The sequence below is a fragment of the Diadema antillarum genome, unplaced genomic scaffold (assembly GCF_040938485.1).
Source record: "Diadema antillarum isolate AM-2024a unplaced genomic scaffold, OU_Dant_1.0 seq00000457_RagTag, whole genome shotgun sequence".
Classification (NCBI taxonomy): Eukaryota; Metazoa; Echinodermata; class Echinoidea; order Diadematoida; family Diadematidae; genus Diadema; species Diadema antillarum.
This window is the reverse complement of record NW_027271429.1, coordinates 955,173-972,975: the sequence shown is the minus strand read 5'-3', so window position 1 is coordinate 972,975 and position 17,803 is coordinate 955,173. Positions and strand designations below refer to the sequence as shown.

Genomic DNA, 17,803 nt, shown 5'->3' with positions numbered 1-17,803 from the left:
AATCCCTATGTTGGATTCACCTTTAAAGAGGTCCTATTGACAACCATGCCTTACACTCTCCACGGTCTGTTGGACCTTACTGGTCTCATTCTAAAGGGCGCCTTTTGAGTCTTCTTATTCTGTCGAGCCAAAGTCACCAAAGTAATACGGAAGGAAAGATTATTCGTATAAGCAGATTAACATTGATTAAGGAATGTCAGCATGGTAGGAAATGATTACTTGTGGTTGCCTATGGGGAACGCCTCCTTTATATCAAGCCCATCTAAGAAGGTTGTTCGACTTGTACACATTTATTTTACTCTATACATTTCAATAGGCTGAAAGGACCTGACTCTCACAAACAGCTCAATCTTGTATATGAACAACGAAGAAAAAAGAAAGCTTAGTAAATAAATTGTTTAATTTGATACAGCAAGAAAGAGATTTTTTTAAAGTTCATTTTTATTGATAATCATAGCAGCAGTAACAAGTACTGTATAAAATCTGACGGGAAGATCAAAGAGAAAGGCAAAGGCTTGAGACAAATATGATACCCTGTGTAGAGTCCAATATATATATCAAAACGAACATTGATTTCAGAGTCGAATGCAGAATACCCAATGAAAGTAACAGATGGAATACGCAAATAAGTGAAATATATGAAACATACATTATGCTACTACTTTACACAAACTAAAGCAGACAGAACAAAAGTACCAAAGATGGAGAGATGCATTTGGTATAATTTAGAATGAACCAATAGGGTGTCTTTTATGATGATCTAGACTTGAAAACGATTTGAATACCAGTAAAAAAAATAAGAAAAATGTTTGGAAGTTTTAGCGCTGACCTATATATTATACTCTCATCACATTCATATGAGGGATGTAATCCTCTACTAAACACTTACACAAACACATACGATGCCAGTCTTTGCAAATATGTGTTTGTTTACTGTATTTCCTTTTATAAGTTTAATACAATACAATTATACATTCACAATGTTAACTGCACATGAAATTGTGAAGAGTGTCATACATAAAATTGTGTTCTCATAATATGAGCACATGTGCTAATGTTCATATTATGTACGTGTTTCTTAAGTGTGCTCGTGTCAGTTATTTTTTGTTCGCTCCGTGCATGGCATCCGTACCTCAAACTCTGCCCATTAATACTTTTCTTCGCATTCCTTTTTGAAAGTAGGGGGAATCAAATTATCCTTAACATAATATACCGGTAACAAGTCGAAGGCACGCACGCTTTTCATAAAAACATGGGAAGACAGGGCCATGTAATACCAAACCCATAAACATTATACCTCGTCATCGGTCTTTTTTAGAATTTTGCACCCAACAGGGCTGGACTAAGTCGTGACTGCTCAGAAGTTCCATTCTTTTTAATGCAATATTTATCATGATAGTGCAAACTAGCTTAAAAGGTAAATTGGCACCTCGTCTACAACCACCCTGTCCACTGTCCACCTAGTCTAATGCCATCTCGTCTAAACTCACTTCGTCTACTACCAACTCGTCTACCAACCATTTTGTCTATATGTCAATTAGTCTAATTGTCATTTCGTCTACTAGCCATTTTATCTAATGTCCAATTTGTCTAAGTCACATTTCGTCTAACACCCATTATGTCTATTGACCATTTCGTCTATCAATCATAAGGTCTATGATCGAATAAAATAGTCTACAGCTCATTTTGTCTGATAGCCAATTGGTCTACAACTCATTGTCTAATAGTCAATTAGTCTAATAACCAGTCAGTCTACTCCCAACTGGTCTACTGCCAACTGGTCTACTCCCAATTGGTCTAATCCCAACTGGTCTACACCAAATTGGTCTTCTCCCAACTCGTCTACTCCCAATTGGTCTACTCCCAACTCGTCTACACCCAAGTGGTCTACTCCCAACTCGTCTACTCCCAACTAGTCTACACCCAACTGGTCTACACCCAACTCGTCTACTGCCAACTCATCTACTGCCAACTCGTCTACTGCCAACTCGTCTACTGCCAACTAGTCTACTCCCAACTGGTCTACTACTAGTTATAGTTTTTTTTTTTTGGTTATTTAAGTCTACTTCATCCAGTTTCTTTTTTCCCAGTGAAATAGGTTGAACACTCTTGGTGCCCCATTTGGTTTAAATTTTTATGTTCTAATCATGACAATTTTTTAGGAAAAAAAGATAATGTCACAGTGTGAAAAACTTGCTGTGTTATTTTTGTGGTGGATGTGTAATTTATATCAGAAGCAATCAAGCAGCATTTATATGTCCAAACTTCAACACTCCATCCATTCAACTTTGATACACAATCATAAGTATGGTAAAAATGAAAAGGAACACATTAGAAGTACATTATCAGTATTCTTTATTCTGTCTGCCACGTACTGATGTATGTAAACGGTTAAATGCACAAAAAAAGGTTGAAACATATACACAAAAATATGATTCATGTACAATATATAGCTACTACTAAGATGAATAATCTATTTGCCTACAATGTACTCAATACACGTTTAGCGAGGAACCCTAAATAAGCATTTATATGTCCAAACTTCAACACTCCATCCATTCAACTTTGATACACAATCATAAGTATGGTAAAAATGAAAAGGAACACTTTAGAAGTACATTATCAGTATTCTTTATTCTGTCTGCCACGTACTGATGTATGTAAACGGTTAAATGCACAGAAAAAGGTTGAAACATATACACAAAAATATGATTCATGTAAAATATATAGCTACTATTATATAAAAAACTTTGACCATTATATAATGAAGGGATCATGTATGTTTACATTAATTAAGTTTTGGGGCAGTGGCTCTTCTGTAAATTTTGGCAAGATACGGAAATTTAGAAAATATTTGACCGGCGACACGTGGTATTTCATTACTACATCGGATGCCTTTCCTGATTTCTCATTTTTTGGCAGAAGAAGGTCATTGATATGGATTTTATCTTCAAGAGTGAACCTTGTATAATAAATAAAACATCCTAGCGTGATCATTCAATGTCCATAAAGCAAAAACACGGGCGACACATATTTCACGCAATGGCGCCGAGATAGTGGGTTTGACCCAAGTGTGACTGAGGTATAAGGGATCACTTTGGGGTCGTTCTGTCCGAGACTCTGTCCGTCCGTCCGTCTGTCCGTCTGTCTGTTACGCGTTAAAATCTTGAATTTCTAGGTGCCATTAAGTGCTCCAATTTCAATCAAACTTGGATGGAAGATTGGTAATACAGATTTAAAAAATTTGAGGTATGCAATGGTCAACACAAGGTCCAAGGTCACCGGCAGGGGTCAATATCTTTTTTGAGGTCAACGTTAAGTTTTTTGAGCAAGTTTCTATTATGGCCCATAACTTTGCATCCATTTACCCAATAATTGGGACTTTTCATGTTTACGTTTAAAGTTGTTATTTATTCAAAAATAAATCAAATGTTACATCACACAACAGTTCAGTTTCTCTCCATTTTGTGTCAATCCTCTTCCTTACAAAGCAGATTTCCAAAACTCCATTCAAACCATACACACTTCATACTTCATGAATAACTCAGCACAAACACACACACACACACACACACACACACACACACACACACACAAAAGACCTGTTATTTCAAATTATAGTCAACATTCACGAGAACAACAACTAAAAACGATACGAAATTTCCATGACATTCATTTATTCATGTCAAATTCTAAAAGTACATTTAATATCGGTTATTATATGCACAACTATACCACCATACGTCTACGAGTATGTCTGCTAGTAATTACAATCAAGCAATTACAACTCAGCATTCAAATACCGCACCTTGCCATCGTGTGATAACAGTCGTTCGCTAAAGGATATTGGTAAATTGCTAATTTTGTGAATCAGTAGAATGATCTGAACATTGCGTCTTTTGGGCCACACTCTCTCGAAGGTTACCGAAACAAAGAGGTCACCCCGGCCACTGGACAACAACCTACTGCATCTCTCTCACAGTTACGGGTGGACTGGGGTGGTCGGTCGAAATGTAATTCTGTTTCGTATGACTGACAATTCGTTTGTGATGGAGGATTGTAACTGAGCTAGTTTATCATTATTTAGTTATTTTACGGCCAGAATGTAGACTGGATAGTCATGTCTCACCATTGATTAGTATGTCTTTATATTCAGCATGTGCGGAATAATTAACAACTAGAATAGTCTAATATTGATTTTTGTGCTAATCAAGGGCAGGGTTTAATATGAATAGTTCATGACAGTGAGACGGACTGGACACTAGAAAAAGTGGTATATTCATTATTAGCATGACCAGATGGAAATGATCAGTTTGGGTAAATTGTTGAGAGTAAAACTATATCAGTTGGGAGTACACCAATTGGGTATAGACGAGTATAGACCAATTGGGAGTAGATAAGTTGGGAGTAGACCACTTGGGAGTAGACCACTTGGGAGTAGACCAATTGGGAGTAGACCAGTTGGTAGTAGACCAGTTGGAAGTAGACCAATTGGGAGTAGACGAGTTGGGAGTAGACCAGATGGGTATAGACCATATTGGGTATGGACACACTAAGGGTTGGACGATATGATAACTAGACAAAGTGAATGTAGACTAAATGACTTGTAGACGAGGTGGGAGTAGACTAACTAGTAGTAGACAAAATAGATATTAGACGACATGGCAAATAGACATTGTGAGTGTAGACGATTTGGCTATTAGATCAATTGTTTTGTAGACGAAATGCTCCTTAGACGAGTTGGGCATTAGACAGTACGGGTAGTGGGCAAAGTGACTATATTTAGACAATATGGGTACTGGACAAAACGAGTTGTAGACCAAATGGGTATTAGATGAATCGGTAAGGCCAAGTAAAAAAAGAAACCAGTTTCTCGTCCTCGCGCGCATCGATTTTGGCCGCCGCGTCGATTTTTTTACTATTTACTATTTTCAAAATGGCGCTGAAAATACCAAGAAATTCATAATTCTCGTCCCAGCCCGCTCCCCGCCCGCATCGATTTTCAGTTGCCGCATCGACTTTTTTGATATTTTACTATTTTTTCGGCCGCCGAAAAAAAAATAAATTGACAATTCACCTACCAATCGTGATGTCTCATTTCTAATTACGCCTTGCGTCCTCTACTTTATAGCTGTAGTACAGCTGTAGCTTCTGTAGTGCGTATGTAATAACGCATGTATTTCACACTGCGAGCTCGGCAAGAAGGAATGACCCACAAAGCAGTTGAACTGTAATTGGATGGGCGCGGGCGGGCGCGGCCTGGGCTGTGATGTACAGCGCACTCGGTACGTCGTGGTGTAGACAGGACGTTGAGCACCTTCTGTACATTTTTCTCGTGCTGTTGCCCCCCGCTTCATGTGCTGCTAGATTGATTGCGCAATGTAACCACATACTAGTCATAGAGGAGACCAGCCAGCCAGCATAGCATGCGCGCGTTCTGGAGCTGGAAAAAAAAATCGTGGAGTGCAGTGATGGAGAGAACCGATCTCAAGCGCACGTGTGCACAGCGAACGGCTTTAATGCCAGGGCCCCGTTTTATCAAAAGATAAAATCAAAATTCAATTTTCCTTACTACACAGTCTGCCATAGACTTACAGTTGAAATCGACTTCATAATCAATTCTAACTCTTCATAAAACGGGGCCCAGACCTGCCAACCTTTGGAAGCACAAATTAGTACTCAGCAGCTCCAAAATTCGTATTTTTACACCAGAATTCGTATTTTTTCAATTTTTGCTATTTTGAATTAAACTCGTCGACTTATGAGGCCTACAGGCTCTAAACATAACGTTATGACACATGCCGAAGCATCGAGCTGGTCACCAGCACGATAAAGATGCCAAACTACGCAATGTTCAACGTTGATTGATTGCTTTCTCGCAATGAATGTGTACAAGTGCAAGTATGTACCTCCAAAAACTTGCTGGGATGATTATGATAGCTTCCACTATCTAGCAGGGGACGTGGAATGCTTTCATCTTCTCAAGAGAGCTTCTTTGTGAGCGGATGCGATACCGGTACTCTGTTCCGTGTTTCCAATTATCGTTTACTATGAAAACATAATCACGCGTTGTTTTCAGGCTTTTTTCATTTTATTGGATTTTAAACATCAGTCTTTTCCGAAGTATTCCAATTCCTTTTCCCCTGACTGGAATCGGAAAGTCTGCTATAACAATGATCGCAAAATGCCGCGCTGTGTGTGGAAGCGCCGATGTGCAAACACGTGGCTTCACTTTCAAATTTAAATGAATGCGCCATGTGCTCCTGCCTATAAGAGGTTACTGCAAGTTCGATGAATCAAATGCGCCGTAGCTGAGCTGAGCTGAATGGCTTATTTACGGTAAACATGCAGTTTACGTTCGATACGAAGAAATCACTACGTCTTTCACGAGGGAAAAACACACAAAACAAACAAACAAACAATATACACCCACAAACGAATGTTGATAGCCAAAACTTTGAAAAGTAATAAGCAGTTTTGATGAGCGTGAACTGAAATTGTCATTACACGTTGTATTTTGCTGTTTATATCACTGCTGCTTCTTGGTAGCACTGTAATGATGGCCATGGAAGAAATGAAGGGAGAATGTGACTTACCTGCACAGGTACATGTTTTACTACATTTATGTAGTTTTGGTATACAATCATTCATCATCCAAATGATGAGTGGTTATCAAATGTCTTTTTAGAACATGAAGAAACATCTTTAAATGTTTAATGCTATAATGCCATATCAGTATCATTTTGACATCCATCTGCAATTGTACAAGCCAGTTTCCAGTTGAATGTGCTACAAGTGTACTGTGAAGAACTATACATAGTTTTACCAGCTGTGTGGACTCAAAAAGTCACAAACACAAATGATAAATAAAGCAGTGTTTTGAATATCATGGAATTAATTTCAGTCGTACATTTGTTGAAAGACATGTTTTATACCTGTTTCAATTAATAGCACAATACATCAGAATTGCAAGTACACTGGTATCAGAAATGCCAGTATTAAGATGGTCATTTTCCCTTGACATCTGTAGTGGAAAGAAAAAGCAAATGTATTTCTGCATGCATGAAGTTTCGTTTGAAGTATGGCACATAATATATCTATTTGTTTGAAAATGCACAGAGAGCAGGCAAGAAATACACTTGGGACCTGGTCTCTCATAACACAGCTACCAGAGTGATATTTCATTTCATAAATTGGATATAGAAAATAGTAGTTAAACCCCTCTCTCGTTACCTTTCTCAGAATTACCGGACGAGAAACACATATTACTTACATTTTGACAATCCACGAAAAAATAGTAAGATATCAAATAGTAAGGACCTCCCTCATCGCCTTGCTCAAAAAACCCGGACGAGAAACTGCTTTCTTTTTTTACTTGGCCTAATAGACGATATGCCAGTAAACCAATTGGAAAGTAGACATAGTGGCTGTAGAAGAGGTCACTATAAACCGCTTAAAATGCTTTATTGAGAAATATGAATTCAGTAAGAAATGCATTTCATGTTTCTTATACCTCATTGTGTGTGCTGTTCCAAAGTAATGCCTCACTTGCGCACATAAGCATTGATATATAATTGCTAATTATGTCTATGATCAGTTAGACTGCAGTGAGTGGCCCAACTATGATCAGCAGCCGCGATCTTACAAAGCTCATCTGTAGAGGGAGACAAATCGAAGAAAACTCGCCCCTCATCCCAATTGTCATCGGTGACTTGTAGGGGATGAATCTGAAAGTGTTGGAAGGTCTTTAGTTTACTGGTGACTCCTCTGCTGTCAAGCTGGATTTCTGTATTAAGGGCCTCGTGACCAAAATCGTTTCCTTCTGACACAAGTTGAGTTAGGTGCTACGAATATGATTATATACGTCACATCTTGGGGAAAGAGATATAACAGATGCATATTAAAAAATGTACAGACTTGTTGACAAGTTTCGGAAGAGGGCGCTACCTCTTATCGTCACATGGGCGGCGGGGAGTCTCAGTAGGCAGAGTTTCTGCATGCCTTTGAATCGAAAGGCTCAAGTTTGGGCTCAGATTCGAATCCCAGTTTTACCGAGCAATGTTGCGTGTTGTCATTCCGTCCTCTCTAGAAGATGTTAAACAGCAAGTATCTCTGATAAATACAGGTCCCGTGTGTGCGATAATCACAAAGTATGTATCAAAAAAAAAAAAAAAAAATCCCGCTTCGTTCATTTATTGTAAAGAGCACTGCGCATAACTTGTTAAAGAGGTCCGCCCCAAGAACTCACAGGTAGACCCATGAAGGACCAACCAGAGCAGCTGTATCAGATGGAAAAATGATTCCCCACCCCCCAAAAAAATAATAAAATAAAAAAGAAGAGAGAAATAAGCAACATAATACGGATACACGAGGTGATAGTTCTTGAAATTATATCGGTCCTGTTTGTTTATATGCACTTAACACTTGGACCTGCTAACACTGTGTTAAAGTTTCCCTTGGCAGTTCAGTATAAACCTATTCGGTTATAAAGCACTCTAAGTAATGTTGTCCGTAAGGGTAGGGGAGGAGTCTTCTAAAAAATAATGATTCAAATTGCTATGCCAGTGAATAAATCATGTACAGTTAGGCATACTGAAGCCCATCAGTTATGGCTGAAATTAAGGTTAACATAAGAAACAGTATACAAAAAAAAAAAAAAAAAAAACGAGCACGGGATAAACAAAACCATAACTTTTCATCATTATTCTTAGGAAGATTTCGCATTTCCTTTCTCCACGTGTTGCGGAGTTAATTTTCGGTTTATTATGTTTCATCATACTTTGCCCTTCATTATCCTTCATATTTATGACACCGTACACTGTAAAAACATCGGTGTTAGATTTAACACCACGGGTGTTAAATCTAACACCGATCAAACTTCAATAAAGGACCACACCCACAGGTGTTAAAAATGCACTGTGATGGTGTTGAAAATTGTTCACCTGACACTTCGTGGTGTTAATTTGACACTGTACCTGTTGTTATTTTGACACTGTACTGGTGTTAATTCAAAAATGACACCACATGGTGTTGATTTGATATTTGTTGGTGTTAATACCAATGGTTTAACACCCGTCCAGCTTCAATAAGAGACCACACCAGCTGGTGTTACTTTGGTGTAAATTTATTTTCACATTTTTTTCAAAAAATCTAGTATTTTAATGTAAAATTCTTGATCGTCTTGTTTAAATAAAAAATCAACAAGAAATGCAGTTACTAAGAAACTCTTCAAAAAACAGTTTAAATTTGGAAATGACACCCGGAGGTGTTAATTTAACACCATAAATGAGCACCGAAAATCTAACACCAGCTCGGCGTTCACTATCTAACACCGGACTTTTTGCAGTGTATAGTTAGACAGAACGTTAACAGGTCTACTCAGTAGAAGCTGTTTTATCGTAGCTGTTCAATACAGATAAGAAACGTAAATCTGATCGACATAATATTCTATTAGCACATGGAAGTGTAAGTGTAACTTTATCATGAATCGAAGTCCGCCTACTCCCGAAAACAAATGTGACAACGGGCATCTCCTGTGTTTACGTAAACACTAACACAATTCTCAAAGTTCTGTTGAGAACAAAGGTTATAAAGTGCACACTAAGGAGACGTGACTGATTATGTCTCCTCAAAACCTTGTGGTGGTTACAACGTACACATTTGGCGCAATAGAAATATATGTAATAACCATGTTTGAATTTCAAAGTTCAGTCTTTATCAATGCATATAAAAATTGACAATAAACCATTAATCATTAACCTTGCTGACTTGCTGTAAACTAGTATATATTTTTTTCTTTACAAATTATAAATGCAACAACGTTAAGCATGGTATATCAATTATGTTAACGTGCATTTTTTTTTCATATAAATGTCGCTTCCGCGGATGTGACCAAAAATTTGAATTATTTTCTCGTTTTTGGAAAGCCTAATGCTTAAGTAATACAATGATAATTCATGTACTGGAATTCTGCCACCAAGAATGATGAAAGGTTAATGTTTCGGATATCAGAGCCTCTAAAGCAAAGCCACAAAAATACTCTGGTCTCAGATGGGAGTTGGCTTCATTTTACTTTGTTCTTATATTTAGCAAAGAACTTTTTCATACAAAAAAAAAAGATGCATGGTGGCTAAATGATCACCGACAATCGAAATTTTCTATAACATGTCCTACATGTAAATGATACTCATCCCAATGTCGTTTTTTGGCTGTCAATGGTCAAATAGCATGGATATATAATATATATATATATATATATATATATATATATATATATATATATAAACCCCTCTACGCCATTATAACAACGATGATGATACTGCTATTACTACTACAAATAATAATGATATTGTAGACATTAATTCATGCAAGGCTATGACGGTCAGAGAGAGGACGAAAATATCTCAACTCCGTCCGATATAGGTTGGCTGGGGCACTTCGAAACTAGCAAGACATTCTTAGAGAAACAAAACAGAACAAAAACATGGGTCTGCAGTAGGGTCGATTGTCTGGTCTATATTTCTGACAAAGGGAGGTTCCAAAATCTATATATGGGACTCAAGATGTAAACACTGACGTAGAAATGTGGACGTGGACATGAGATAAAAAGGATGGGCGGGTGCACGTCACGAGACCGACACCCACGAGTCATACAGCCCACAAGTTATACAGCTCACAAGTCATACAGCCCACGAGTCATACAGCTCACAAGTCATACAGCCCACCAGTTATACAGCCCACCAGTTCGACACTGAGTAAATTAAGCCCATGTTGAGTTCGACATCAAGTAAAATAAGCCCACGAGTTATGCCCATGAGTTCGATATTTACGCACAAAAGGCTCGCGAGACCGACACTGAGCAAAGAAAGCCCACGAGACCGACAATACACTTAAAAGACTCACGAGAACGACACTAGGCAAAAGAGGTTCACAAGACCGACACTAGGCAAAAGAGGCTCACGAGACCGACACTAGACAAAGAAGGCCCATGAGACCGACAGGATGAACAGCGCCACCTATAGACCAATTAATTGTATAGGGTATCCAGATAATGGCATAAAGAAGGTATAAGAGATGGAAAAGGAGAGTTGCTAGTGTATTACCCAGTCAATTGCCCTCCCTCACCCCCGGAATGGTTCAAGATCTTTAATTGTGTTTGCGTATGTGAGTGTTTGTGAAAAAAATAAACAAAATTCAGTAATACCTACTTAGAAAAAAATAATAATGTAGACATTCCGATCAACCATCTAGAAAAATACCCAGGTATAAAATGAAGCTCACTTCAAGAAAATTATTCACAACATGGTCAATTTTGTAGCGACATCTGCTTTACATGATATGGGGGGGGGGGGGCTAGTCTTCTGCAAAGGTGTTGAAATAATAAAAAAAAATCACAAAATATAATGTAATCGTCAATTATGGCAGCGTTATGAATTCAGAAAAAGAAGATGAATCCATGAAAGTAACTTTTCTATTTCATGAAGAATGTACTGTTTTGAGAAGAATGATTTTACAAACACAAGCTACTGAAATCGAGAAGAATCGCTGCGATAAAAAACCGTTTTTATCCATTGAATTTCATACATTAAAGTTAAAGAGAAAATTACAAATGAAACTCTAAGCAGACGGGTAAAAACAGGCAGAAAGGATATCTAATAAGGCCTACTTAAAAGCGAGAAAGAAAAGGGCGAAAAGAAAACCAACTTAGATCCTGTCAGTCAGTCCGCAGCGCGTGCGATAATAAGGCACGAACGACAATTTTATTCAGAATCATGTTTGCGCAGTTTGTGCCCTTGAGACTGACGAGATTTCGCGATACTTTGCGAGAGTTTTTGCAGAGGTCGCAACAACAGATTTCATGGCTTTCGCAGTGCATTGTTTGACCCAGGATGGTTGGGTAGATTATAGAGCTGATTATGCTCATTAATTTGATACCTAATTTCCCTATTTTTGATCTCAATATAGTAGGCCATTTTAGCATCAAAGTAAACGATTATTTTGCCAGTGTTCAAGAAGCTTTTAGATCATAGTTTGATGTTTTGCTAGTTCCTGACTGGTATTGAAAATAGATCTCCGTAATTTCTTCGATTTCACAATCGTGAAACTTGAGCGAGTATGATCAATTAAAAAACGAAGAGGGGTACCATTTTTAAGGTTGTGAATTTTCCTGTTGAAAACAAGGCAAATTATGTTTTCTTACCGGAAGTGGGGGGTAGTGAATGAACACGCGTGGAGTGTGTTGTTGATACCCAGACAAGGGTCGTGGACAATGACCAGGATTGGAATGTTTCATGAGGAATTCCACTATCGCAGCTAGTCTTTGTTCATTCTGAAATGTGGTGTGTGCAAGCACATGAAAACATGTGCTTACTTCTTTCATGTGCATGCATTTCACCCTGTGTCAAGAATTCAGACTAGCAGTGCTCAGGGCAATCCACATGAATAATTGATAAAGCATTCATGTGCCTTGCAGCAGAGCTCGGGACAGGTGGTAGCCAGGTCCATTGTTCAGGGTCATTGTAAGTGCACACTCACATACACATCATTGGTTCCTGTGTAAAGTTCAAGTTTTGTATAGAGAGTGAAAATTCGATCACAACCTGGAACCTAACATTGAAAAAAAAAATCATGGATTTCATGAAACTAGAATAGGCTTTCATTTTCAAATTACCTCCAACTCAATTGTACACTATTCAGCTGTTAGTCATATCAATGACACTTTTATCTGATACATAGTTTTTGAACTCACAGCATTGAGTCAGCAGCCAATGGATACTACGCAATGCGACACGCCGCGTCTTTCGACAGATTTCGACCAATCACAGACCCGGAATTCCGGTGCGAACGCGAGGATAATCTTTTTAAACTCGACGCTAGACATGTCTCTGAATTTTGCTAGTTCCTGACCCGTATTGAAATGAAGATGAGAAAACTTGCCCTTATTGTGATACTATATACTTCAGCGGACATAGTCTTCACCATATTTTAGAGGGGCATGACAGATTTCAGGTTAGTTTTTTGGCGTCAAACGTGAAGGAATATTTTTTAATACAATACCGAATTCGTGAGAGATTTTGATATTCTATATTCTTCTTTTCCGTTTTATTTTGATCATGACCATATTTGCTAACGTTTTCTCTTTCAGTCGATATTAAAAGTGTCGAAAACTGACAAGAAATACTCGTTCTACACGGATTTATTCATGACCATGTATCTGCTCATTACGTATGCAAGCACCGCTCAGCCGTGCATACGACTTGAATAAATACGTGCGTTTTCGCTCGCGCTGCGGACTGACTGCTGTCCCCTTTCCCCGAACAGTTCAACCTTTGGACGCTCATGCCCCTTTGATGCAGACACAAAACTACAAATGTGACCTTGCACCACAAAACAAACGAAAAGTCGCCAGACATGAAATGTTAGTTAAGAGCATATTCTGAAAGGGCAGACTTTAAGCTTTAAAAGTTTTAAAATGCCGTATAACTCAAATGGAATGGACTCTCCTAACCTATCTAAATATTAGAAAGAAAGCACACATTCAGGAAAAGTGTGAACTGATAAAAGAGGCTGTGAAGTAAAGTGTCTATTCAAGCGCTTAATCTTTACCAAGATGTGCTGGCTGCGCGATGAATGGGACAAAAAACAGGATGTAAACCACTGGAGTAACAACAATGAAGGAATTATTAGGTCAAACTGAAATTGAGCATGCCTTATTAACACACTCTGCCCGTAATTAGTGTCGACTTTCAAAGCAGTAGCATTATCCTTTCAGAAATTATAGGAGTTGAAAGTGGAGAGTGAGTTCAAAGTTTTTAAGAAATGAAAAGAAGACTCTAAAGACACACTCAATCACACTATTTTGCCAAAAAAATATTCGAGATAAACTGCTAGAAAACACACTTTCCTGCCTGTTTTATGATCCCAAATTTTAGTATAATGTAGAAGAAGACTTGCTCTTCCTGAAAATGTGAAAAAGTTAAGGTCGGCTCGTTTGACCTATTTCACCTATTTTCAGTCCTCAAACAAAATCAGTGAGTGCGACTTTTTGTTCGTTTTGTGATGCACGGTCACAAATTATACAATACACAAGAACAAAAAAGAGAAGAGACTGTAGAATTGACAAAACACTGTTGGTACTAAGTACAAGTGTTCGTACTCAAATGATATCCATCTAAGATAAGCTGCCTGAATAAAGGACAATTAATTTGAAATTATAATTATTAGGACCAGTTCATCTCAACCAGTCTTCATAATATCTACCCAGTGACCATTATAACGCCTATGCTAACAAGTAAAACAGAAAACTGAATCCGTACGCCCTACTCTCTAAAAAAAAAAAGAAGAGTGAATAACAGAAAAGAAGTGAGTTTAGAATAAATTTTTGGTGAATTTTGAATGAAAATGTTCATTTTCACTAATTTTGGAGTAACTTCAGGGATCACTCGAAAATTGTAGAGTGATCCCTGAGGTAATTCCGAAACTAGTGAAACTGAACATTTTCGCTCAAGATTTCAGATGGAAAAAAATACCTAATAAATCTGAGTTTGTGTTTAATCCACGGAGTAATCTGTGGTATTATCATGAAAGGTTGAGGTGTTACCTCTTTAACGCAATAACAAAGTAATATTGGATACTTTATCACACACTGTGTTAGACTGCAGGCATACACCAGCTCCATAATGCAAATTACATTTGAAATTGACCTTTGGTCGAAAACAAAGTAAACAACATCAGGGTCGTGCTGTGCCTCATTCGAAAGCATTATCAACCACTGCAAATAGTCAAAATACAAGTAAACATCAAGAAACATGAACTATGTCCCCAGCAAGATCAAAATGTCAGCAGTACGTGATATGCCACGTCAATGTTCGAGACACAGTGACTTGGGCAAACTAGATAGCTCGCAAGTTGTGGAGCGGTTCATTTACTTAATTACATTTCTCTCGCTAAAGGAATTCCGTTTTTTTTTTCTCTACAGGATTCATTGTGTAGGATCTGCTCGACTATGTCCCCCTTTCTGGAAGTGTGATCGTTGTGATTATTGGACAGGCTTGCAAGACGTTGGGATCAAAACTCGTACTCGCTTTATAATATGAAATGTGTATATTACAGAAAACCTATGATGGATCGAAGCTGGGATAGGATATACAATCTCGCTCTGGTCCTAACATTTTCCGCTTCTGCGTTTTGTGGCTCCGCTGGTGAGTGTGACTTTGTTACTAGTATATTTCTGAGTTTGTAACAAATAAAGACAGAATAAACTGACCAGAAAGAATATAAATTATTAGTGGAAAAGTGAGCAAAGAAAATGGGATTCCATCGGGATTCGAACCCGAGACCTCCGGATTGCTAGACCGGTGCTCTACCGACTGAGCTATAGAAAGCCCTAGTGCAGTGTTCGTCCCAGAAACCCTTAATTCTCAATGCTCGGGTGGTCAGAAGCTATAGCAGTGTGTTTGTGTGTGACACACACGCACACACTTGAACCTGGCATAAACCCGAAGGATAATTCAACTTGGGGATAAATGCGAGGGATCACCGAAGTGATGCAGCTTTTTGAGTTTGTAACAAATAAAGACAGAATAAACTGACCAGAAAGAATATAAATTATTAGTGGAAAAGTGAGCAAAGAAAATGGGATTCCATCGGGATTCGAACCCCAGACCTCCGGATTGCTAGACCGGTGCTCTATCCTTCGGGGCTTTCTAGGGCTTTCTATAGCTCAGTCGGTAGAGCACCGGTCTAGCAATCCGGAGGTCTCGGGTTCGAATCCCGATGGAATCCTATTTTCTTTGCTCACTTTTCCACTAATAATTTATATTCTTTCTGGTCAGTTTATTCTGTCTTTATTTGTTACAAACTCAAAAAGCTGCATCACTTCGGTGATCCCTCGCATTTATCCCCAAGTTGAATTATCCTTCGGGTTTATGCCAGGTTCAAGTGTGTGCGTGTGTGTCACACACAAACACACTGCTATAGCTTCTGACCACCCGAGCATTGAGAATTAAGGGTTTCTGGGACGAACACTGCACTAGGGCTTTCTATAGCTCAGTCGGTAGAGCACCGGTCTAGCAATCCGGAGGTCTCGGGTTCGAATCCCGATGGAATCCCATTTTCTTTGCTCACTTTTCCACTAATAATTTATATTCTTTCTGGTCAGTTTATTCTGTCTTTATTTGTTACAAACTCAAAAAGCTGCATCACTTCGGTGATCCCTCGCATTTATCCCCAAGTTGAATTATCCTTCGGGTTTATGCCAGGTTCAAGTGTGTGCGTGTGTGTCACACACAAACACACTGCAATAGCTTCTGACCACCCGAGCATTGAGAATTAAGGGTTTCTGGGACGAACACTGCACTAGGGCTTTCTATAGCTCAGTCGGTAGAGCACCGGTCTAGCAATCCGGAGGTCTCGGGTTCGAATCCCGATGGAATCCCATTTTCTTTGCTCACTTTTCCACTAATAGTATATTTCTATGAACGTTCACTCGTGTCGTTTTAAGGTTACCTGGTCCAACTGATTGATAGCACTAAATAGCGTATTCAATATATAAAACGAGTAGCCGAGTAGAAAATAATGACATTTTAAAGTGTATGGCTATTCATGTTTACACGTTTTGTTCTAAAATGGTGTGCACTCATAAATGATAATGTACTCTATTCAAATGCTTCAAGTGCTTCCTTATGAAAATGGACTTCATGCAATATTGAAATTACTCTCATCCTGTTTCGTACCGAATACATGCTAGCGCATTCCTGTCAATGTTATATGTTCCCTCATCTCTTTTTTTATACAGTTGGTTTGTTTCTGTAAAATATCATAATGATAATCTACTGATGATACAACTAAAACAAGTTATTTTGTTTTACAGGATTATTATTGTAGCTGTTTTTCTATTTCTTTCTTGATTGTTTGAGTATTTCTGAATTTGACTTCATCATCATGTCAAGAGATAAATTCATTAATGAAATGTTAGCAGGGTACACCCGCGTTAGATTGGTGTGCAACGTCCGACCATTCTGGGAGTTCTTTACTCACATTTTCAATCGTCTAGCCTCAGTGGTAGGCACTGCGCCAAACGGTCGCGGATGGAAAGGGAAGGACATTCGACTCCCATGTGTCATTCCGGAGGAGCCTTTCGCTGTGCACTGGACCAAAGACATCGACTCGGATCAGCAGCCGCCGACAATCAAGGCTTCATTCGTCGATGGAAACTTTGAGAGCAGGGAGGTACGGTTCGACATCGACAGAAACTTCAGCCTCGTCATCACCAACTTGGAGGTTGCTGATGAGGGTCTCTATCATTGTGACGTGGTGCTGAAGAATCTTGATGACTTTACTAATTTTACTTTCTTGACAGTTGACTGTAAGTATTTTATTGTTATCATAACACGCTTTGCAGAGTCGGGGATTTTCACGAGAAATAGCTTTCAAATAACAGGCCCAGCTCTGAATTAAAACCTTCATCTAATGCCTGCAGATGATCTTCAAAAAAAAATTACACCCCTAAAAGAAAAAGAAAAAGAAAATCCCTCTCACTCTTGCCTATCTATGACAGTACTAACTAATGATTCTTCAGTGAGGCATTAGTTATGGACATTGAAATGATTTGAGTAAAAGAACACTTTCGCTATGGTAAACCGTTAATGATTTAGGTCGTTAAATTCGTTTCTTATGGTATAAAATGAAAAGGCGTATGTCAAAGAAAGAAGTGATTGGTGAGTTAGGCTTACATGAAACAATGATTTTTTTTTTTCGTCTCATGCGGTGTAGGTGATGTTCTATTGGAAAATACAAATATGTT

General features: G+C 38.4%; 1 protein-coding gene across 5 annotated transcripts in view; it reads left to right on the top strand.

Annotated features, from left to right (window-relative positions):
- The first annotated feature begins 14,897 nt into the window (after positions 1 to 14,897).
- The window catches only part of LOC139732968 (uncharacterized), a 107,572-nt gene continuing 104,666 nt past the window's right edge, over positions 14,898 to 17,803 (top strand). For 4 of the 5 annotated variants that reach the window (XM_071643803.1, XM_071643804.1, XM_071643805.1 and 1 more), the window contains exons 1-2: positions 14,898 to 15,200; positions 17,054 to 17,365. In XM_071643803.1, coding sequence (XP_071499904.1) covers positions 15,092 to 15,200; positions 17,054 to 17,365 — 421 coding nt within the window. In that variant the 5' untranslated portion in view covers positions 14,898 to 15,091. Of the gene's footprint in view, positions 15,201 to 17,053; positions 17,366 to 17,803 lie in introns of those variants that run through there. The other variant, XM_071643807.1, reaches the window with a different exon arrangement.